A 23692-nucleotide genomic window follows, 5' to 3' on the forward strand; every position below is an offset into this window, starting at 1 on the left:
ATTTGGTGTTCAAACTAGCATCTAGAGACTTGCAATTAAAAAAAAATCATTTTGTTGAAGTATAATTCGTTTTCAGTATTGTGTTAGTTACTTGTGCACAGCAAAGTGATTCAGTTATACATATATATTTTTTTCATATCCTTTTCCATGGTTTATTATCAGATATTGAATATAGTTTCCTATGCTATTCAGTAGGACCTTGCTGTTTACCCATTCTATATATCATACTTTGCATCTCCAACTAAAAAAAAAAAAAAAAGAGTACTAGAAGGAGTTAAGAGGTTCAAATTCTGTCTTCTGGGAGCTGATCCAAAGCTCCATTTTTGTTTCATCTATCCAGACAGATCTCTTAGAGACCTGGCTCCTCTTGTGAGATTGGAGCCTCTGAGATAGGCTGCTCATATTAAAAACCCAGAGGTATATTCCTGGGAAGTCAGGAGAGGAGAATTTTAAGTTCAGGTTATAATAGGTCACTACAGTGTTGAGACTAGTAGGACATGGTGAAGGTAGGAAATGAGAGTTAACAGGCCCAGCAGCAGAAGTGTGACCATACATCTAACTGAACATCTAACACTTGAGAAGTGTTTAGGTGTCACAAAGAACCACAGGGATTGTGAATCAATGAGCGGGAGAAAAGGATTAAGACTAGAATTTTGCAACAAATTAAAAGCAAGGGGATTCTGAGCAGTTCAAAGAGTACAAATTTGTTGTAACAAGTCATATAAGAACTGAAAACTTCACTGTAGTGAAGCATTCCTGAGGGAGTTCTGTTTCACAGTATTTCCAAAGAATACTTGGCATCGTCAGTCTTAATGAAGATAATTCAGGAAGAAAAGAGAAAAAAAAAATGGTTACTTTCAGGAAACTGAACAAAGTGGGACTCTGAGTTCAAACTCAGCTCCTGGAGGTTAAATTTCCAACAAGCAAGATCTCTAGATGAGGATAAAAGTAGATCCCATCTTCCGGTCGAAAGACTCCCCAGAACAAATCTGAAGTCCCAGTTGCAAACTGGACCAACTAATTTGCTTCCTGTGAAGCCCAATCTGTGCATAGAAAAAAGTGTGAAGGGAAATAGGCTGGAGATTCAGCTTTCTCTCTTGGTCGTCCTGCCACTTTCAAATAATCAAGGGCCATACACTTCAAGGCAGATGTAAGATGGCAGCATGATTGAGTTAGGCTCAAAACCAACTCTCCCCAACTGAGCAACTGCATGAAGTCAAAACAATTTTTCCAAAAGGAGCCTAACCTAGGGCCTGCTGCCAAAATTAGGGATGCCTTTCCTCTTTGGGCCTGTCCTTAATTTCTTTTGTTTGCAATGAGATTGATTGCAAGGTACCAAAAAATGGTTTCAGTCTTTTACTCTACTTCAAATATAAGGCCATGCAAGACCTGGGTATCATCTGCACTGCTCCAGGCTTCAGCTTTGTAGCTTAGGTGGCTCTGCACATCTTTGAACAAATGCCATTTATTACTTCTCTTGGGCAGAACTTGCATACTAGGCATAAGTTCACAGTGCATGTGCTTTATCTGAGCCAGATCTTTCGTCTTTCTTTTTTTTCCTCCTCATTTTCCTTCTCTTGCTTCCTTCTTTCCTTCCTAAAATATAAGAAGCAAAATATGATATCTAAATAAAGGCTTTTGACAAGTGTACATGCTAAATTGCTCCAGTTGTGTCTGACTCTTTGCAACCCTGTGGACTGTAGCCCACCAGGCTCCTTTGTCTGTGGGATTCTCCAGGCAAGAACACTGGAGTGGGTTGCATGCCCTGCTCCAGAGGATCTTCCCAACTCAGGGATCAAACACTTGTCTCTTACATCTTCTGCATTGGAAGGCAAGTTCTTTACCATCAGGGCCATCATTTGTTTGCAGATATTAAGTAGGTGTGCAGCTTTCCTAGGGGAAAAAAAAAAAAAACCCCACAGATTCTTATTTAAGCACAATTTCCAGTAATGACCATCTCTTGATCCTAGTTGCTTACCATGAGTGGAAAATAATCATATATAGTGTAGTTAGTGTCAGGTCCCAGAGAAAGATTTTCTTGAACATCTACTGTAACAGGGCCCAGAGAAGTTTTATTCAATCCCATAGGACACAGGTTCTCCCATTTTAACTGCACACTGGAATTACCTGAAGACTTTTTAAAACTACAAGGCCTGGAATCTATCTCCAGAGACTCTTGTCTGGTATGTGGCCTGAACTCAGTTATTTTTAAAAAACTCCTCAGTTTTTATTTACTGTGCAGCCACCAGCATATCACCTGGGAACCACTCAGAATGCAAAATCCTGTCCCACCCTACATCAGACACTCCAGTGTAGGCCCCAGTAGTCTGTTTTCAGTAAGCCCACGAGGTGGTTCGAATGCACAATGAGGTTTGAGAATCACTGCTGAGAAGACAGTGGCACGGAAGATGGATGGGCTTTGAGTCCCAGGTACCACAGATAATAGCATGTTTTGCCTTCTTTGCACCCAACTTTGGGAAGAGAATTTATGTGATAAGTTTGCAACACACTGCAAATATTTTCTCAGAAGATATAAGAAGAAAATATTCCTCTCTTACTAGCCAGAATGAGAATCAAAGATAAATCTTAGCTGAGAAAATACCTAGTATAGCCTCCTGTGCTAGGTCACTTCAGTTGTGTCCAGCTCTTTGTGACCCTATGGACTGTAGCCCACCAGGCTCCCCTGTCCATGGTGATTTTCCAGTATAACCTCCTAAGGTAGGTGAGTTCTTATGGCCCAGGCATGGTGATTAGAACTGAGGCTTCAGAGCAAGTTTTTAAATTCCAGAGTGAAAGTGAGATAAATGTGTCCCCAAGGCAAGGAGAGAAGAAATAGAGGAAAAGTGAGTCAAGATGGCAGGAGCTAGATAACACTTTCCCCTTGCCCTGCAAAGGTGTGGTTGTTAGCTGCAGGAAATGTTTGGTGTGGGTGGATTCTTTGGAATCTCAGAGGTTTCACACCTGAGTTATCTTGGTCATGGACACCACCGTAATGCCAGGAAGGTCCTGACATCTAGGTTGTACTCTTGATTTTTGGACTGAAAGCTGCTTGAAATCACTATCATGGTGCTTGACCAGATTTTGGTTTGTTACGGTAACGTTTTAAGAGACGCGCAAAGTAAAATACAATATTTCCTGAGTGGTATTATGCATCAGTCACCGGGTTAAGGCAGTGGGAATACAAGTATAAAAAAAAATCATCCAACTAAGAGTTTTAAATCCAATGGCAAGAATTACACCATATTTCCTGGCTAGACTGTGTAAGGTCTATGCTAGGAAAATGAAATGTCATGGACCACAGCTGATGGTACATTTAATAATGCTGTGGTTGGGGATGGGCAGTATAGACATGACTTCCCTAAGGAGGTATGGAGAAGGCAATGGCACCCCATTCCAGTACTCTTGCTTGGAAAATCCCATGGACAGAGGAGTCTGGAAGGCTGAAGTCCATGGGGTCGCTAGGAGTCGGACATGACTGAGCGACTTCACTTTCACTTTTCACTTTCATGCATTGGAGAAGGAAATGGCAACCCACTCCAGTGTTCTTGTCTGGAGAATCCCAGGGACGGGAGAGCCTGGTGGGCTGCCATCTCTGGGGTCGCACAGAGTCGGACACAACTGAAGTGACTTAGCAGCAGCAGCAGAAGCAGCAAGGAGGTAACATTTTAACCTGGCCTTTAAAAGTGAACAGATTTTCAAAGGTGTGCTCAGTTTAGTTGAAATAGTAAAAAATGTCTGGTATGTGGACTATGAGTTGCTGAATAATCTTGATGGTAAATGGACGTTTCCATAAGAAAGAAAATTGCATAATCAGGTCAGTAATTTAGAATGGACTCTGATGGAGGCTGTGTTAGAACGGAACCAATAATGGAAACAGAAAGCCCAGTTAACAGATTCTAGTAACATTCAAGGCAAGAGAGGATGAGTGTCTGGAAAGGCAGAGACTTTGGGCACTTACAGGAATGAAATGATTTTTGTTTTAGCTTCCTTCTAAACAGTCCGTGTGATACCATAATGGGATACATTTCATTACATGTCATACATGTCATTAGGGAGCACCCCTGTGTGCTCAGTCAAGTCAGCTGTGTCTGACTCTGCAACCCCAATGGACTGTAGCCCACCAGACTCCTCTGTCCATGAGATCCTCCAGGCAAGAAGACTGGTCTGGGTTGCTGTGCCCGCCAGGGGATCTTTCTGCCCCAGGGATTAAACAGATCTCTTGTATTGCAGGTGGATTCTTTACCCACTGGGCACCTGGGAAGCCCCTACATGTCATTCATTATATATTTGTCCAAACCCACAGAATGTACCACACCAAGGGTAAACTTTAAGATAAACTATGAACTCTGGGGTGATTTTGATGTGTCAATGTAAGTTAATCAGTTGTATTAATAACAAATGCACCACTCTGGTGGGGAACCTTGATAATGGGAGAGGCCTTGCATATGTAGAGACAGGAAGTATAAGAAATCTACGTACCTTTCTCCCAATTCCGTCATGAACCTAAAACTACTCTAAAAAAGCAAAATCTTTTAAAAACAAAATTTTTTAAGTCCAGAGAGACAAAATTTCACACAATATTTTTTCCATATTTATTTAGCAGAAATTTAGCTAAGTAAACAATTTGAAACAGTTCATTGTTAATAATTTTAAAATTCCGCAGTTACCAAAAATAGTATCACAACATGCATTAATAATGCTCTTGATACTACTATAAACATTTTTAAGACAGGTTATGAATTAGCATTTGTACTGAGCTAATGTTATAACTGTAGCAGCTAGAGTTACCAAATATTAATAATTAAATAAAGAAACTAATAATTAAACTATATACTTAAATAAACCTAATAATTAAACTACTGCAAAATCTGAATGAATTTCAGTTGTCATAATTCGATTATTAATCTTGACAGGAGAAGTGCCACTAAAAATTTAAGGCTCCAAGGGTTTTCCAGCAAAGGAAAAAAGCTTACTATGAGAGGGTATAATCCTATATAAATTAAATCAAATGGCTAATCAACATTTTTTGTGAAGCCCATGGGGCATCTGAGAATTCTGAGAATTCCTTAAATACCTTTACGTTATTATCATAATACTGTCCATTATGTCACTACAAGGTCACAAAGCACAACACGTTCCACATGTTGAAAACTCCTTTCCTGAAGAAGCTGGTTACAGCTGAACTGATTTATTGCTAAGTTACTTCAGTCGTGTCCGACTCTGTGCGACCCCATAGACAGCAGCCCACCAGGATCCCCTGTCCCTGGGATTCTCCAGGCAAGAACACTGGAGTGGGTTGCCATTTCCTTCTCCAATGCATGAAAGTGAAAAGTGAAAGTGAAGTCGCTCAGTCATGTCCGACTCTTCGAAACCCCATGGACTGCAGCCTACCAGGCTCCTCTGTCCATGGGATTTTCCAGGCAAGAGTACTGGAGTGGGCTGCCATTGCCTTCTCCGGAACTGATTTATAGGAACGTGTGACTGCGAATCTGCATAGGTGCTCAGCAAGCTACTTAATACAGTAGTGCTGAAAAACTCGCAAATATGTATTTGAGAGCCCATAAGCCCTCTCTCCACCTCTAGTGAATACAATGGAATCCAGATATTCAATTGTAAAATAAATAGTAATGGAGGCAAAACCCAAGGAAAGTGCACGTTGGGTCTCTCGGCCTTAACGTCCACGGTCCACCTGCCGAACACTGAGTCACAAACACTTAGATCCACTGCCACCCGTCTCCAGTGTGGCCCTCTCCACAGACTCCGCTACGGACATTCTGATACTTAACATACCAACTTTTACCCACTGGTTTTGTCTGATCCTTGCATTGGCAATTAAAGGCAGATGGTCTTTTCTCACTTCTATATTTCCTGATCCTGGCAGTGCCTGGTACAAGTTAAATGCTCAGCAAATGTTTGTTGAATGAATAAATGAACTAGACAATATTGAAAAACACTGTAATTGTAATAAGTATTTCATTACTGAAAACTATGTTTAATATAATGCACCCCAAAAAGGAAGAAAAAAAAAACCTAGTCTTCTTGGATTATTTCTAAGATCAATACTTTAATCCTTATGTTCATTTATATTCGTGTGCATGGTACAATTATACACTGGCACAACGTAAGATCAGCTTTCAGTGTTTATTTCTCATTCACATTCACTACTATTAGTGTAGGTTAGCACCAAAAGATAATTCCTAAAGAAATATGTCTCATGAAATGATTTATCAATAATATTAATGTATTTAATGTATTATTAAAGTAAGTTTCTCATCCTCACCTATCCATCTCTACTTTCAAGTCAGGGCTTGTTCATGATAAAAGACACGTCTAATCACTTTGTAATTCTAATTTTCCTTTGGTATAGTAGACAAATTATCAAGCAGAAGCTTCCTCCAGTTTTTAATATATTAATAAAACCACTTCATGTTTCTTCCCTATTTATATTCTTACAGGTAAAATTCCATTACAATGAATTCTCTTGGATAACCAAATTGATTTGCTGTAGCAAATTCACTGTTAGAGAGAAGTTATTTTATATATACTATATAGCTTTCAGTATCAATTTACTACAAAGATGCTAGGTTTCAGGAAGTGAAAACCAGCACCTGAAGTCTGAGTAAAAAGTGACACGCATACAATTCTTTCCATCAAGATCAGAGATCACTGTGTAGCATGGTGCTCTTTATTTTGAAATTTTACGTGTAAAATTACAGAACAATCAACAAGTAATTTATTTCTCTCCTTCATATAACAAAGGTTCCAACAAAGTACTTTTATGCCAGTTTATTCTTCATAAATAAATCACTATTATAACTGACTGCTAAGTCGCTTCAGTCGTGTCCGATTCTGTGCAACCCCATAGACGGCAGCCCACCAGGCTCCCTCGTCCCTGGGATCCTCCAGGCAAGAATACTGGAGTGGGTTGCCATTTCCTTCTCCAATGCATGAAAGTGAAAAGTGAAAGGGAAGTCACTCAGTCGTTTCTGACTCCTAGTGACTCCAAGGACTGCAGCCTACCAGGCTCCTCCACCCATGGGATTTTCCAGGCAAGAGTATTATAACTGACTACTTACTGAGAAATAAAAATATTTGAATTTCTTAAAAAAATACAGAGCCCTTCTTGATTAACAGAATTTGTTTTAATGGGATTTTATCTAGAGTATCTTATACTTTAGACAAGGAACCATTAAAACAAAGTCAATGACAAAGAATTTATATGACTACATCACACATTTCAGGAAACAAACATGAAGAAACAATTTAAGGCTACCCAGTAATAGCTTCTCATAAAACCCAGTGAACCTTACAATTGTAATTAGACTTCAAAGAGACGAAAATATTAGTCTATGTTGAGCCAAGATTAGGAAATCTTCCACTGTTGACATTTTCATGTTCTTAGTCTTTCAATCAAATAATCAGCCTGTAATTAAAAAAATAACATATCTTTATTCTAATTATCATAGCTTCTATGAAATAATTTTACTGGCACTTCTATTACAATAAGCCACAACAAAAGAGCTAGATACTACATATTCTTTTCCTAAAAATCTTACAAAAACTCTCAATTGGTTTTAAACTATGGTAAAGGTGTTTATTTAACATTTTGTATATAAATAGGCAGATTTTTATCCACATTGCCTATTTGTCAGAAAGTTTCAAAAAGAAAAAGAAATACATCACATTAAAGTTTTATAAAGTAAACTAGGGGGGCTTCCCTAGTGGCTCAGCAGTGAAAGAATCCGCTTGCACATGCGGGGGACAAGAGTTCAACCCCTGGCCAGGGAGGGTCCCACAGGCTGTGGCGCCACTGAGCCTGTGTACCACAACCACTGGCCTGCTCTCCAGAGCCCAGGAGCTGCAACTCCTGAGCCCACGTGCCACGACTGCGGAAGCCCGTGCACCCTAGAGCCTGTGCTCCACAGCACAGGCCACCGCAATGAGCAGAGAGCGGCTCCCCCTCACCACGGCTAGAGGAAAGCCCATGCAGCAACCAAGACCCAGCACAACCAAAGCTCAGTAAGAACTGTTTTTTTAAAAATCAAGAAGTAAACTTTATATGGAGGAACTTGAAATGCATTTTACTAAGTGAAAGAAGTGAAAAGGCTATATACAATATGGTTCTAACTATATGATATTCTGGAAAAGGCAAAACTGGAGACTTAAAAAAAAAAAAATCAGTGGTTACCAGAGGTTAAGGGGCAGGGAGAAACGAACGATCAGGGCACAGAGGATTTTTAGGGCACTTTAACTACTCTGCATGGTACTACAGTGTTGGATATATGTTATGATACATTTGTCCCAAGCCATGGTATATACTACACAAAGAATGAACCCTAATAAAAACTATGGACTTTGAGAGATAATGATATATCAATGTAGTTTCACAGATTATAACAAATTTGTCACTGTGGTGTACAATGTTGATAGTGGGAGAGATTGTGAGTACGTGGGGACACAGGATATATGGGAACTCTCTGAACTTTCCATTCAATTTTGCTGTGAACCTAAAATTCTTTTTAAAAAAAATCTGTTTAAAAACGAATAAAAACTAAGGTCTTCTAGTTAAATTATTTCAGATACTTTACTCAATCATCTTATATATCTGGAATACTATATAAGATTTCAGATTAAATGTTAACATCTTTATTTTGATTTTTTCAAAGTCTCATAATACATACTTAATATCTATATTTAAGAAGAGTTCAGATTCCCAGGATGAACCATTAACAGATATCATAACTTTATTCATTCATTTTTTTCCCAACTAAAAAATCTTGTAAGGAATACAGTTTAGAAATTATAAAAATATGTTTATTTTTTTTTGAAATACCATAAGTTTATTAATTTATTAAGTACTAACACATATTTGATTCTTAGCCAGAATACGGAGCTGGAGGGTGTTCTTCCACACTGAAAAATCAACTACATAGTATGGTGCATCATGTGCAAATGTAAATACTGAAAACTCCAGAAGTTTAATCACAATCTGCTTTGTCTGCTAATGATTTTCCCAGAAAACCACTGAGGAGAACGCCATGAATCTCTCCAGAATTAATGTTTATAATGGCAGTTTTGATTATGTTGATCCAAGTAATGCAGTGGTGGCAAGTTGGGCAAAGGCAAAGGTTTACTTTTCATTTCCCCAAATGTCGTCTCACTTGATTTAGGAGGGCTTGGGAATACCCAGGAATTATCTTCCAGGGAATTTCTGCTGTAAGAGTTGTGTTCCTGAAAGTTTGTGCCATCATGAGGAATGGATCGCTCGTGATCTGTCCACGACTGGAGAGCTGCCTTCTCTGATAAAACCTTTGCGTCTCCTGGTAAGGGGGAAGGCGTGGTATGGCAGAGAGTTCTGCCATTTGGTGAGAGGGGGGCATGTCTTCTGTGAGCTGCAGTAAAATTCGACAAGTGCAGTTTTGTGCTGTCTTTACCCAGGTCTTCCATCCATCCTGCTGGGGCACAAGCTTTCTTGATTGCAGTTGGGGTTTTCAGCTTTCTCAGTAGTTCGGCTTGTACTTGAGTCACCAGATGCAAGTTAGACATTTCTCTCTTCAGTTCCCAGTATGTACTTTGCATATTGTCACTTGAAACGCTCAGTCTCTGCAGATCTCTGCAGTTCAGATTGTCTTCCAGAGATGGATCCCTTTGTCTGGCTTTCTGCAGCTCTATTTTGAGATCTCTACATTCTTTCCTCATCAGTTCCAGTTCCTGTTCCAAACCATGGATCTTCAGGTCGCAGCTTAACTTTTCCACCTCCCAGTTTGATGAAGGAGGATTTAAATTTCTTATCACCTGTTGAGTTTCCACCTCTGTCCTCAGCTGGAGGAGTTCTACTTCTTTAGACTGCAGCTGTTCATTCAACACTTTCAAAGATTCAGAGTTGTCTTTATTCATTTTGTCCAGTTTGTTTTTCAGATTATCCCTGTCAATGCAGACCTCTCGGTACGCGTGATAGGCTTTATTTACTTGTTCCCGTCCCACAGAGCTTGTTTCTTCATCCTTTCGAGCTCCTATAAGCTTTTCTTCCAAAATTCTGATTCTTTTTTTTAAGAAAGAGTTCTCTTTCTCTGAATCCTTAAGTCTTTTTTTAATGTCTTCATATGCAGTGACGAGGGCAAAATGTGAGGCAACAGATTCATCTCCTGAATATATTGAGACTGGAGTCACTGGGTCTCTCCTGTGGGCTTTTTCGTGATTCAGAATACAAATACCATCTTCCACCAGCGCATCCATGACAGCCAGAACACAGGCTCCGTGGGGCCGCCCCCAGGGCCGCCGAGTTTCGATTCCCGTGTCTGGAAATGGACCGAAAACAAACCGGGTCGCCAGGGGTCACCGCGGGCTTCCGGTTTCCTCGAAGACACAGCCGCTTCCCTGACGAATGCAGCTGCTCCGGGAACGCCGCGGAGGGACTCCCATTTCTCGTGCCTCGGCGGTGCCGGGGCCGGCGCGGCCGGCTAGTGGGCTGCGGCCCGGAGGCTCTGGAAGGTGGGCCGAGCCGAGGCCGAGTGCCGAGCCGCTGCCGAAGAAGACCGGTTACCCGGCCTCGTCAGCGCCCGCCCGGGCGGCGCGCCGCGCCTAAAAATATGTTTAAATTTTATTATGAAACATAGTATAGAAAATTAGAAATACAGATTTAAAAAAAATACCTCTTTTTTATCATACCAATCTTTTAAAGAGACCACACCAGCTTCCCACAAAATGTCCAATTTTTTAATCTGAAGAACACATACGTCTTGGCTTCCCAGGTGGCGCCAGTGGTAAGGAACTCATCTGCCAGTGCAGGAGGCATAACAGATGGGGATTCGATTCCTAGGTTAGGAAGATCCCTTAGAGGAGGGTATAGCTATCCACGCCAGTATTCCTGCCTGGAAAATTCCATGGACAGAGGAGCCTGGCAGGTTACAGCCCATGGGGTCACACAGAGTTGGACATGACTGAAGCAACTTAGTATGCACACACATACATCTTAAATATATTTTTAATAAAATAATCTGGACAAGTTGAAGAAAGAGATAATAAGTCTGAAATACGAAGTTTCTAAAAATCAAATGTATTTTCATTTCTTCTGTAATATGGCTATAATAATAATATATATTAACTAATGATAATTACTTAATTTGTAATTTGATGGTTTTTCAGATTTAGCTGCTACAGGTCACCTTATCATCATGGACATATAAGAAACTGGTAAATTACTAATTAAGTGGCCCTGGAAAGACAGAGTCATTTAATAACAAAGCTTGACTGTCAGGTTACAAGCTTATAATCAGTAGAATTCTATTCTACTGTTGCTCTAGCAAAGCAGAATTCTGCAATTTTTTAGACTCACAGCTTCAACTTCACATTTAGCAGCTGATGCTACTTGCCTCTGTTTCTACAAAGAGGCTAACAATGATAGAGGTTGCATTTACTGAGCCCTTACTATCTGCAAGGTACAGTTTTAAGCACTTTGTGCACATGTGTATGTTTGTGTGTGTGTGTGCTTAGTCACTCAGTTGTGTCCAACTCTTTGCATTCCCATGGACTATAGCCTACCTAGCTCCTCTGTCAACTGAATTTTCCAGGCAAGAATACTGGAGCGGGTTGCCATTTCCTTCTCCACGGGATCTTCCTGATTCAGGGATCAAACCTTTGGCTCCTGCACCTCCTGCATTGGCATGCGGACTCCTTACCACTGCACCATGTTAATTAAATCATCAATCCTCTTCTGAACCCTGGAGGCAGGCACTATTAACCGTAAGTCAGTAGACAAAAAGCTTGGGCCTTAAAAAGTTTAAGTAACTTGCACATGGTCACTTGAATAACTAATGGAGCCAGAATTCAGAACTATTAATGCTACAAACTTCTATATCATATCCTCTGCTTACAATTCAGAGACTTCACCACGGTGTCTCTTCCTGCAGATTTGATGACCTGGAAAGTCCCCCAAATTAAAAAGATTATTTTGGATTTGTGCAAATAGCACATTAAAACAGATGACCAAATCTATAAGAAGTGTAAATGTCTACTGTTGCCAAGAAAAGAAAAACTACAACCAAAAGGACAAATATTTTTGTATGCTGCTAGCGTAACAATAATACTCACTGTGATAAACCAATAGGAATTCACTCTATAAACCAATCTTGACATGAAGCTCAGCTGATCAGCTGGTGCCAGAACATGAAGGTGCAAGTGGGCAATGGAACAGAATGGTGACACATGGAAACCCATTCTGAAACAGAAAAGTACGAGGTAGCTGACAGATTAGTTTACAACTACATTTTCAGGTTAAAACACATAAATATTAAAGATACCCAAAACAGGTTATTTAACTTCTATTCAGAGTACATCATGAGAAACGCTGGACTGGAAGAAACACAAGCTGGAATCAAGATTGCCGTGAGAAGTATCAATAACCTCAGATATGCAGATGACACCACCCTTATGGCAGAAAGTGAAGAGGAACTTACAAGCTTCTTGATGAAAGTGAAAGAGGAGAGTGAAAAAGTTGGCTTAAAGCTCAACATTCAGAAAATGAAGATCATGGCATCCGGTCCCATCACTTCATGGGAAATAGATGGGGGAACAGTGGAAACAGTGTCAGACTTCATTTTTGGGGGCTCCAAAATCACTGCAGATGGTGACTGCAGCCATGAAATTAAAAGACGCTTACTCCTTGGAAGAAAAGTTATGACCAACCTGGATAGTATATTCAAAAGCAGAGACATTACTTTGCCAACTAAGGTCCGTCTAGTCAAGGCTATGGTTTTTCCAGCGGTCATGTATGGATGTGAGAGTTGGACTGTGAAGAAAGCTGAGCGCCGAAGAATTGATGCTTTTGAACTGTGGTGTTGGAGAAGACTCTTGAGGGTCCCTTGGACTGCAAGGAGATCCAACCAGTCCATTCTGAAGGAGATCAGCCCTGGGATTTCCTTGGAAGGAATGATGCTAAAGCTGAAACTCCAGTACTTTGGCCACCTCATGAGAAGAGTTGACTCATTGGAAGAGACTCTGATGCTGGGAGGGATTGGGGGCAGGAGGAGAAGGGGACGACAGAGGATGAGATGGCTGGATGGCATCACAGACTCGATGGACGTGAGTCTGAGTGAACTCCGGGAGTTGGTGATGGACAGGGAGGCCTGGCATGCTGCGATTCATGGGGTCGCAGAGTCGGACACGACTGAGCGACTGAACTGAACTGAAGGTAGACAGATTACCACTCAAACAACTCTTCCACTGTTTTTCTACATGAACTTCAGAGTATTCACACAGTTCTTTCTCATGTTGAAGTTCACAGTAAGATAAAGTCTTCATCAAGAAAAACTTTCACAGAATATTATGGCACTGTATAACTCTTATGAATTCTGAGCTGGCATTATGTCTTACTTCAGTTCTTATCCCTGGTGGCTCAGACGGTAAAGCGTCTGTCTACAATGCAGGAGATCCAGGTTCGATCCCTGGGTTGGGAAGATCCCGTGGAGAAGGAAATGTCAATCCACTCCAGGACTACTGCCTGGAAAATCCCATGGACAGAGGAGCCTGGTAGGCTACAGTCCATGGGGTGGTAAAGAGTCGGACACGACTGAGCGACTTCACTTTCACTTTCAGTTCTTATCATATTCTCTTTAATTTTCCTAAAAAATGCCGAGTCACTGGACCGAGTAGAAGTCGGGAGTCCTTAGTTCTAAGACATGACCAGTAGATGGCATGCTTTCTCCTAAATAAAGTGGTCATTTCCTTACCATCACTAAAAAAACTTTGTCATCACTTTAAAGTTTCTTGAATACTAAAAGTTAGATTTTTTTTCCCTAAGGAAATTCAATTTATACACAGTTTTATAGGAATGCACATACTGAACAAAGAAGACTAACTAATTTTCCCTGCCCACTGCTTGAATATACCTGTCTGTCCACACTGCAAGTGGCGATTATTAGAAGATGCTGAGATGTGAAAAGAAGTTCTGTTCATTAAATTTACTAATGAACAATATGTTCACTTTCAGGAAAACTGCATTTAAACCATGAACTCTGCATCTCTACTTTCATTTTCCCGAGGAAATAACATTTGAGGAAAACCAACTGTATGTATCGGTTTCTATATGGAAGTATACAAACCTTGTATTTGCAAAATCAGTGAAATTATTCCTTTCTAGAATGGCTTTTCCAACAGTCACCATGTTCTCAACTGTAAAACAGGAAAGAAACTATATTATGCTCTAGGAGACATTAAGTTCATTACCTAGTTATTAACCCAAACTTTTAGATCCTAGTAAAAAGTCATATCAAATGGATACACATTTAAAGACTTCTTCAACAGCTCTAAGTTACTGTGACGTTTGCTGATCAACACCTCAAACGAAGGCTTAACCTATCACAAACTACCACACATGAGCTGACTCTAAACAGCTCTTGAGGGATATTATCAAGTGATACCACAGGACATCTGATCCTACTGTGGTCTAATTGTAATCATAAGGAAACCAAGTATCTACACAAAACTTGTCTGAGTTAAGAAGACAAGAGAACTTTGAACTTGCCTTTGAATTCAAATTAGGAATATGACACCGCTTTATACTAGCCCCTTGGTGACTAAATGTTTGTTTTTCTTCCAAACTCTCATCTGCCTTAGCATCTTAGTCTCAGTGTTTCACGGGCTTCAGATGGGATACGCTTCCCCATTAAAACATTTTTGGCAACCTGGTATCTTCAAGCACAATGCCAAACTTCAGATCCCTTTTGTTTCTGAATTGGTGTAATCAAGCATTTAAAAAGGGAAGAAGTGAGAGAATCTGCAGAGGATAGTTTTATAAGAGGTTTAAAATCATTGCTATCAGTTTGCTTCTCTTAAGTCAGGCTTGAGTGGGAAGGCTTCCATGACAAGGTCAGTACCATTCAGTGAAAAAAAAAAAAAAAGCCTAAGCCAGATTGTATTGTTTTCTTTCACAAGACTCCCAAGATTCAAGGGGGTGGGGTAAGGTTAAATTAGGAGGCTGGGATTAACATACATACATTACTATATGTAGAACAGGGACCTACTGTTGTATAACACAGAGAACTACACTCAGTATTTTGTTATAACCTGTAAGGAAGAAGAATTTGAAAAAGAATATATATACATAAATGTATAACTGAATCGCTAGGCTGTATACCTGAAACTAACACAATATTGAAAATCAACTACACTTCAATGAAAAAATTTTAAAATAAGGAGAGATGTTAGAAGCATGTAATAAGATAGAGAGAGATGGTAGTCCATGTAATAAGATAGAGAAGGACTTTTAGCACCATAAATCTAGTCCAGAGATCTTAATTGGATGACAAATTAAACTGAAAATATTCAGAAGAATGTTGCCTAGTTTCTGGTTCAGTATGGAGACCTGTGTGATTATTCAACTTGCTTTTGCTTTCAACATTAAAACCATTCTCGGAAGTATAATTTGAGAAAAAAAATACCCCCAAGATGCCAAACATTTGAATAAATAAAAAAGACTGTTTTTTCTTTTAATTTCTTTAAAGGACATATGACTATTTAATCATTTTAACAGTAACATGGCATTATAAAGTATATAGATGAAATATAAATGACAATAACACAACAAAGTGTTGCAAAGTTTCTCATATTTTAAATTGATACAATGCTAACTCTAAGTAGGCTGTTTTAATTGCACGATGTGTGTTTTAATTTCACTATAGCAACTACTTTACAAAAATACAAAGAAAATTGGCTAAAATGACAGGAAATAAAGTGGAATATTAAAAGTATGTTTGGAAAAAAAAAAGTATGTTTGATCAACCACAGAAAGGCAGGAAAGAAGAAACAGGGCAACAAAAAGCAAGTGGGACAAATAGAAAACAAATGGCAAGATGGCAGACCTAAATCCAGCTATGTCAATAGTTATATTAAATGTTTCTGAACTAAATGCTCCAATTAAAAGACAGAGATTTCCACATTATATTGTTTTTTTAAAATGCCAGATGCAATTACATTGCTATCTTCATGTCTTTAAATATACATATTCAATTTATTGTAAGTAAAGGATAGAAGGGGCTTCCCTGGCAGCTCAGTGGTAAAGAATCCACCTGCCAATGCAGGGGACACAGCTTCCATCCCTGGGTAGGAAAGCTCCCGTGGAAAAGAAAATGGCAACCCACTCCAGTGTTCTTGCCAGGGAAATCCCACGGACAGAGAAGCCTGGCAGGCTACAGTCCACGGGGTCTCAAAGAGTTGGATACAACTTAATGACTAAACAACAACAACAGAAGGATAGAAAAAGATACCCAAGGCTAACAGTAAGTAATAAGAAAGTTGCTGCTACTGCTGCTGCTAAGGCGCTTCAGTCGTCTCCGACTCTGTGCGACCCCACAGATGGCAGCCCACCAGGCTCCCCCGTCCCTGGGATTCTCCAGGCAAGAACACTGGAGTGGGTTGCCATTTCCTTCTCCAATGCATGAAAGTGAAGTCACTGAGTCGTGTCCAACTCTCAGTGACCCCAGGACTGCAGCCTACCAGGCTCCTCTGTCCATGAGATTTTCCAGGCAAGAGTACTGGAGTAGGGTGCCACTGCCTTCTCCTAATAAGAAAGTTGGGAGTATCTAAATTAATATCATACAAAATAGACACAAGAAGTACTTCCAGATATTAAAAGGGAACATTTTATAATGATAAAAATAGATCATTGAGAAGACATGTCCATCATGTTATGCATTCACTTAAAATCAGATCCAAACTACATTAAGCAAAACCAACTGTCTCGTTCCTGTTTCACTGATATCTGCTCTATTATTTCCTTCTTCATGCTTACTTTGATCTGATTTTGCTCGCCTCTTTCTAGTGTCCTAAACTGAAAACAGATCATTGGTTTTGTACCTCCCTTTCTAACATAAGCACTTAGAGCTATAAATTTTACTCTATACACTTTAGCTACATTCTATAATCCTTTGATATATGTTTTTATTACCAATTGATTCAAAATATTGAACTATTTAGAAGTTACTTAAAAGTGGGTTAATTTAAAAATATTCAGTACTATTCTAGATTTTATTATTTCTTCAATGTAATTCCATTGTCATCAGACAACATATAAGGTTTTGATCATTTGAAAATGTACTGAGACTTACTTTATTTATTGTCCAGAATATATCTTGGTGAACATGTGCTCACAACAAAATATGTATTCTATAGTAAGGTGAAGTTCTATTAATGTTAATTATACTCACAGGGCTTGACACTGTGACTAAGCTCTTCTATATGGTTATTATTTTCCCAACTTTAAAGACTATAAAAAATTAATTGCAAGGACTTTTAAAGGTTTATTATGAAGATATTCAAATATACACAGAATCAGTAAAAAACAGTTTTATATAATGAAATCCAAAACATCTACTATGCTGCTTCAAAATTAGTAACATTTGATTTGCAACAGTTATAAAAGCTTTAAAGAAGAAATATTAGAAAAAGAAAAGCAAGCATAAACACATTTCTTCCTCTTAAAAAAAAAAAAAAAACAAAGTAAATACTTAAGGGGCTTCCCTGATGGCTCAGTGGTAAAGTGTCTGCCTGCCAGTGCAAGAGAAATAGGTTTGATCCATGACCTGGGAAGATCCCACGTGCCACAGAGCAGTTAGGCCCGTGTGCCACAACTACTGAGCCTGGCCACGAGTTAATAAATGTTGAGGTTCGATGATACGTACGTAAAGGTTATACTAAATATTTTCTTTAATTTTGTATATATTGGAAATTTTTCATAATGAAAGTTTAAAAAGCCACATGCTCCTTTATCCCAATACCTGTCTAAACTATTTCAACTGTCACTGCCATCACTGATGCCAGTTCAAGATGCTATGACCGTGAAGAATACCACCATCCACTTACTGAGTTCTATGTGATCTTTCTTTAGATATCTGCAGTTTTCAAAATGCTTCTTTGGCACCACAAGATAATGATGAGGTGCTGCTGGCTTGATATCTTTGAAGCAAACTAGGTCTTCATTCTAAAAGAAAAAAAAAGTGTCATTTGTTAAAAAGAATTTTAACGTGAATTTTTAAAAAGAATTTCCTAATGCAGTTGAGGCATGTGTTAAACATCATAAATCTCAGTCTGATATGGAAATGGTACTTATGTTACAGCTAATCTCCACTGGGCAATTTTGTGATTATGCATTATGTCCATAAAGACAAGCTTTAGCTTCTTTCATGAGACACTCATTTATCCCAGAGAAGAAAAAGACTTATATAAAGTCAATTTCAAGGAAACAATTATGAATGAAGCTATTAAATTCATTACTATAATCCCAAATTTTTTTTAAATCTCATTATATATTTCTCCATCTCTACCCTAAGGTTTGTCTCCTCCTAATATGTACTTTTAAAGGTTTGACCACAGAATCATAGGAGGTTTGATAAGTTCTTTTTTAAATTTAGTTTTTTTCTAAAGTCACATTTTCTTCAATTATAGCATCATCTAGCATCTACATGGGATTACATTTTAAAGCTTTTTCTACAAAATTTTTTTTATTTGCCACTTTACAGCATTAAAAAAGACTCAAAATATTGAAAGCAAACTCCAGTATATTGTGCTAAGATATGTATGGCATCAGTTTTCTGTTTTATACACTCTATACAGCAATGTAAGGAAAAACGAAAAGGAAACAAAACAGTGAATCTTTCAACCTATTAACATTTGAGTTTCAAGCTTTTCCAAGAGAAAAATCTATATTCCCTAAATAAGCTTATTCAATTTCTCATACTTAAAAATTAAGTAAAAACTAAAATCAGTATCAATAATCATAGTTTCCCTCAGAAACACTGACAGAATGCACTGTTGCTCATTAGTTCTCCATTCCAAGAACTAAAATTCAACTGGGACAAGGGCCTCATATGCATACCAATAATCTTGATTTCAACAAGAATAATGATGAAAGGCAATTGTACATGTATCATGAACTCCCTTATCAGTATCCATCAGTTCAGTTCAGTTCAGTCGCTCAGTCGTGTCTGACTCTTTGTGACCCCATGGACTGCAGCACGCCAGGCCTCCCTGTCCATTACCAACTCCTGGAGTTTACCCAAACTCATGTCCATTGAGTTGGTGATGCCATCCAACCATCTCATCCTCTGTCATCCCCTTCTCCTCCCGCTTTCAATCTTTCCCAGCATCAGGGTCTTTTCGAATGAGTCAGTTCCTCACATCAGGTGGCCAAAGTATTGGAGCTTCAGCTTCAGCTTCAGACCTTGCAATGAATATTCAGGACTGACTTCCTTTAGGATGGACTGGTTGGATCTCCTTGCAGTCCAAGGGACTCTCAAGAGTTTTCTCCAACACCACAATTCAAAAGCATCAATTCTTCGGTGCTCAGCTTTCTTTATAGTCCAACTCTCACATCCATATATGACTACTGGAAAAACCATAGCTTTGACTAGATGGACCTTAGTTGGCAAAGTAATGTCTCTGCTTTTTAATTTGCTGTCTAAGTTGGTCATAGCTTTTCTTCCAAGGAGCAAGCATCTTTTAATTTCATGGCTGCAGTCACCATCTGCAGTGATTTTGGAGCCCAAAAAAATAAAGTCTGTCACTGTTTCCCCATCTATTTGCCATAAAGTGGTCAGTATCCATATTGTTCATCTAAGCTTTAGGTCACTGACAAGCTGATCTCCAGTGACACCACATGATACTTTAATATCACAAATATACTGTGTATCTGTCATATTCTATATGACATAGCTGTACTTTATAAAGAATAAACCATATACTTTGCTCCTTCTCCATCTTCAGAGCTTTATTCAAATGCCACCTTCTTTTTTTTTCTTTTTTTAATTTTTTAAAATTTATTTGGCTGCATCAGATCTTAGCTGTAGCACACAGGATCTCTGTTGTGTTATATGGACGCTTTTGTTGAGGCATGCAGGCATGGGCTCCAGCTCAGTAGTTGTGGTGCACGGGCCCAGTTGTTCCAGGGCACATGAGATCTTAGTTCCCTGACCAGGGATCAAACCCGTGTCCTCCGCATTAGCAGGTGGATTCTTAACCACTGGACTACCAGGGAAGACCTCAAATGCCACCTTATTGGTGAAGCATTTCCTTACTAAAATTTTAAAACTGCATCCCTTTTCTCTTTTGTTGTTCCACATCTAAGAAACTATGCATTTTATTTATTATGTTGCTTATTGTCTATTTCTTGTGAGTGGAATGTAAGCACCACGAGGACGGGGAGTTTTGCTCATTTTATTTGTTGCTGTATCCCAATGCCTCCAGCAGTGTCTGGCACACAGAAGGCACTCATGTAAATACTGAGTAATGGACAGGGGACTAAATTCCTCTCTACCAGGGACAAAGCTCTACCTCTTGGGGCCAGTTTAAACATCTCTCCATTGGCACCTGCCCATCGGGATTTAAGCACACCAAAGACTTCCCTGTTTTATAAAACTTTCTCTTAACTCCACCTCCTCCTGTAGTTACCACTATCTCTCCCTTTTCCCCAAGACTGCCAAACTTCCTTCAGAAGTCATCTGTCTTTGCTGTCTTCAATGTTTTAGGTTGAACCTCGAGGTTTTTATCAACGATCTGCCTGCTGCGCCATCACTGCACTGCAGTTGCTCTCCTGAAGGTCAGCGGTCATCACCCTGGGGACAAAACTAGCTCTAATCTAAGTTGGTCTCTCTGCATGCATACTGGAGAGTCATCCAACCCAGATATGAGGATGAGGGAAGGTAGCTATTGCTGCCAGTTCCTATCTTCTCAACATATTCCTCTCTCTTCGCTTTCCTAGTTTCTCTGTCCCCTTTTCAGGTCTTCATCCTCTGCCTCTCTCTTACGATGTTAGTGTTCTTTAGAGTTCTGTGCAGGGATCCCTTCACTACCCTACAAATATGTCCTAGGTGATCTTATTAATTTCCCTCTTTTCAATTTCCACCTATAAGCTGGCAGTTCCTATCATCTGGGCTAGAGATGCAGACCTCTGCATTGTCAGACTCCTAATTATTCCTAAATTGATCTGCTTTTCTTCATCCCCATTACTACATTTTAAATCAGACTAGATTACCTCAACAGCTTCATAACCAATCTCTATGCTTCCAGCCTGGTCCTCTCCAAATCATTCTTCCCCAGGGTACCAGATGATCTTTCAAAGATCAAACGTTTTCGTGGACCTCAACCCTTTTCGTCCAACTCAGCATGAACAGTAGCAATAAACTGTGGCGCTTCCTTCCCCTCACTCTTCAAATAAAGCCCAAACTGCTTAACATGAAGTACAACAGCCTTAGTAACTTGGCCCTCCCCTACCTCTCCACCCTCAGTTTTTACCACTCACCCTTTCAAACGCTATGCTCCAGTTAGATTGAATTTCTATTTGCCTGTGGCAGAGACCAAACCGCAGAAGGTTCTCTTTACCCAAGACATTGTTCTCTCCTCCTCCTCACCTGACCATACTTATTTTTTCGTGTCTCACTTCCTCTGGAAGGTCTTCCCTAACCCTTCAAATCTGGTCAGGTGCCCCTCCCACGGGCCTTGCAAAATACTGCAGGTGGTAAAACCATCTCACCATAGCACGGAGCACTACCAGCTGTCTCTTCTGTTGGTACTGACTCCACCCTTTAGATTATAAAATGTAGACAGGGACTGCTGGCCTTTATTTACCTTGCTCAGCACTGAATCTCCAACAGTGCTTAGAAGGAATTCAATTTACTTTTAACCAATGAATGATTATTACAAAACAAAAACAAAGCCCAGAATCTTTGGAGGTGATTCTTTCAAAAGACTGTTTCTTTAAAGGCGAGTCAAGCAGGTAGACGAGAAAGTACCTACCCGATACCTGTTTTAAAATATCTGAGCAAAGTCTAAATGCTTTGAAAATTTCCCCAACTGATAGTAACACTTCTAAGGAACTGTGTAAATCAGAATGCATTAACTAATTGTGTGACCACGGACCACTTCTGCCAGCCTATTTTCAGCGGATCTAACAAATGGGCTTGTCACAGTCACCATTATCTATTTTCTCCTAGTTTGTTTTCAGTATCAGTATTTGCAGAATGTAAAGGCAGTGTCTAGAAAAGGGGGGGGGGGGAGGTGGGGCAGGGGGAGGTTCCTTTAATAAAATCAGAGGTCACTATTGTCCACCGACCACCTTGGCAGCTGCGGAGAGAGGTTTTATCTCTACATTTTCTCCCCTTAGAACAGTAAACGAGGCTGGCGACACTCCCGGCGCCTAGAGAAACAAGCCTTCTCTATCACTAGGACACCCAGCCTCCTCCAGCTCCATTTACGCAGGACCGTCCCCACCCGATCCACGCCGGCGAGGCCCCCCTAAGCTGAGGCGCCCTAAGCGGAGCCCCCCAAGGGCGTTCCGGATCCCACCCGCGCCGGGTCGCGCGTCGCAGCCCACCTCACAGTGCAGGAGTTCGGTGCCGGGATCCTGGTGCGCCGCGATCCGGCAGAACACGCACTTGCTACTGTAGCTCGCGAGCTCCGGGGACTCTGCGGTGACCGCGGGGGTCTCCCCTGGGGATCCCGCCGGTTGTGCAGCCGCGACTGGCTCAGAGCGGGCACACGACTTCCCTAAACGGCATTCCTCCTCCTCCATCATCGCACCCGCTCGTCTGCGCCGCTGAGAGGCTTCTCCGGGACAACAGGGCCTCGCAGAGTTCGCCTCCTGCACCTCCTAGATTTTACCTCGAGGCGTCGCCCCTTGTCTGGCGCTGGGCCGGGCAGGGACTGGGCACAGCGCGGATCCAGGGCCACCGGAGCCGCAAGGCGACTCGCCGCGAAGCCGAAGCCAGAGGCTGTCCTTCACGCTGACTGCCACGCGGGGGCGCGCAAGGACGCGACACGGAAGAGCCGCCGCGGCCGGCGGCAGCCGCCCATCCCCGTGCGTCTCGGTGGTAACGACGCAGGACTTCCGCCACAACGCCGGCTCGCGCCCCACGCCGCGATGACCTCACGTTCGCACTCTACCCGGGGGCCGAATGGAACTTATTGAAGGTCTTCTCCCTGAGCCCAGTAACATAAAGTACCTCGAGTGTATAGTGATGTCTTAAAAAAAAAAAAAATTTTTTTTTAATTCGTAGGTTTTACGAGAATGAACATTTCTAGAGCTTTGTTTTCTACACAGACTATATTCGATACTTTGGGTATCCATTTAATACCATGATAATTTTAGGTGATAAGGCTCAAAATATCAAAACAGAACTTCACACCTGTTTTTACCTTTTGTTGTTATTATTGACAGCACCAGCTAGATCAAAATAGTGGGCTTTATCTCATTCTTCATACTCAGATAAATGCGGAATCCTGTAGTTTATAGTCTGACATATTCCAGAACTTCATAGAAATTGGCGAGGAATTGACCTAGAAACTTCAAGAAATTGACAAGAAATTCAGGCAGGGCTTTCTTGGGAGTTGTGCTTCGGGAAAGAGCAAAAAATGAGCAACACATTCCCTTGCTGGCTCCCTGGGTTGGGAGGGGTGCCTGAGTTGGTCTCTTAAATGGGATGAGGGCCGGGCCAGATCTGGGGGTCTATCGGCGGGCGAGGGGGGGCGTGGCTTAGGGTCGGCCCACCCACCCCCACCCTCTTGAGGGTGCTGTGTGCAGGGATCATGAGTAATACTAACACCCTCTTTCTGCTCAGGACATCGCAGAAGTAGCAGTTGGGTTTTTGGTCTTTTTGTACCTTGTTGCTTATAACTTGTTCAGGCTGTACTTCAGTTCAGTTCAGTC

At 40.6% G+C, this 23692-nt stretch overlaps 1 protein-coding gene and 1 pseudogene across 1 annotated transcript; both read right to left on the minus strand.

Annotated features, from left to right (window-relative positions):
- Positions 1–6059: 6059 nt before the first annotated feature.
- On the minus strand, positions 6060–22592 carry HINT3 (histidine triad nucleotide binding protein 3). Its single transcript, XM_068985363.1, has 5 exons — positions 22361–22592; positions 17857–17974; positions 14100–14169; positions 12091–12217; positions 6060–7423 (listed from the first exon to the last, which is right to left on the minus strand). Exons 1-5 carry the CDS (start codon positions 22559–22561, stop codon positions 7391–7393), a joined length of 549 nt encoding a protein of 182 aa, XP_068841464.1. The 5' UTR covers positions 22562–22592; the 3' UTR covers positions 6060–7390.
- Positions 9012–10357, minus strand: LOC138089785 (5-azacytidine-induced protein 2 pseudogene; annotated as a pseudogene).
- Positions 22593–23692: the final 1100 nt, after the last annotated feature.

This window comes from Capricornis sumatraensis, chromosome 13, assembly GCF_032405125.1.
Source record: "Capricornis sumatraensis isolate serow.1 chromosome 13, serow.2, whole genome shotgun sequence".
In the NCBI taxonomy this organism is placed as follows: Eukaryota; Metazoa; Chordata; class Mammalia; order Artiodactyla; family Bovidae; genus Capricornis; species Capricornis sumatraensis.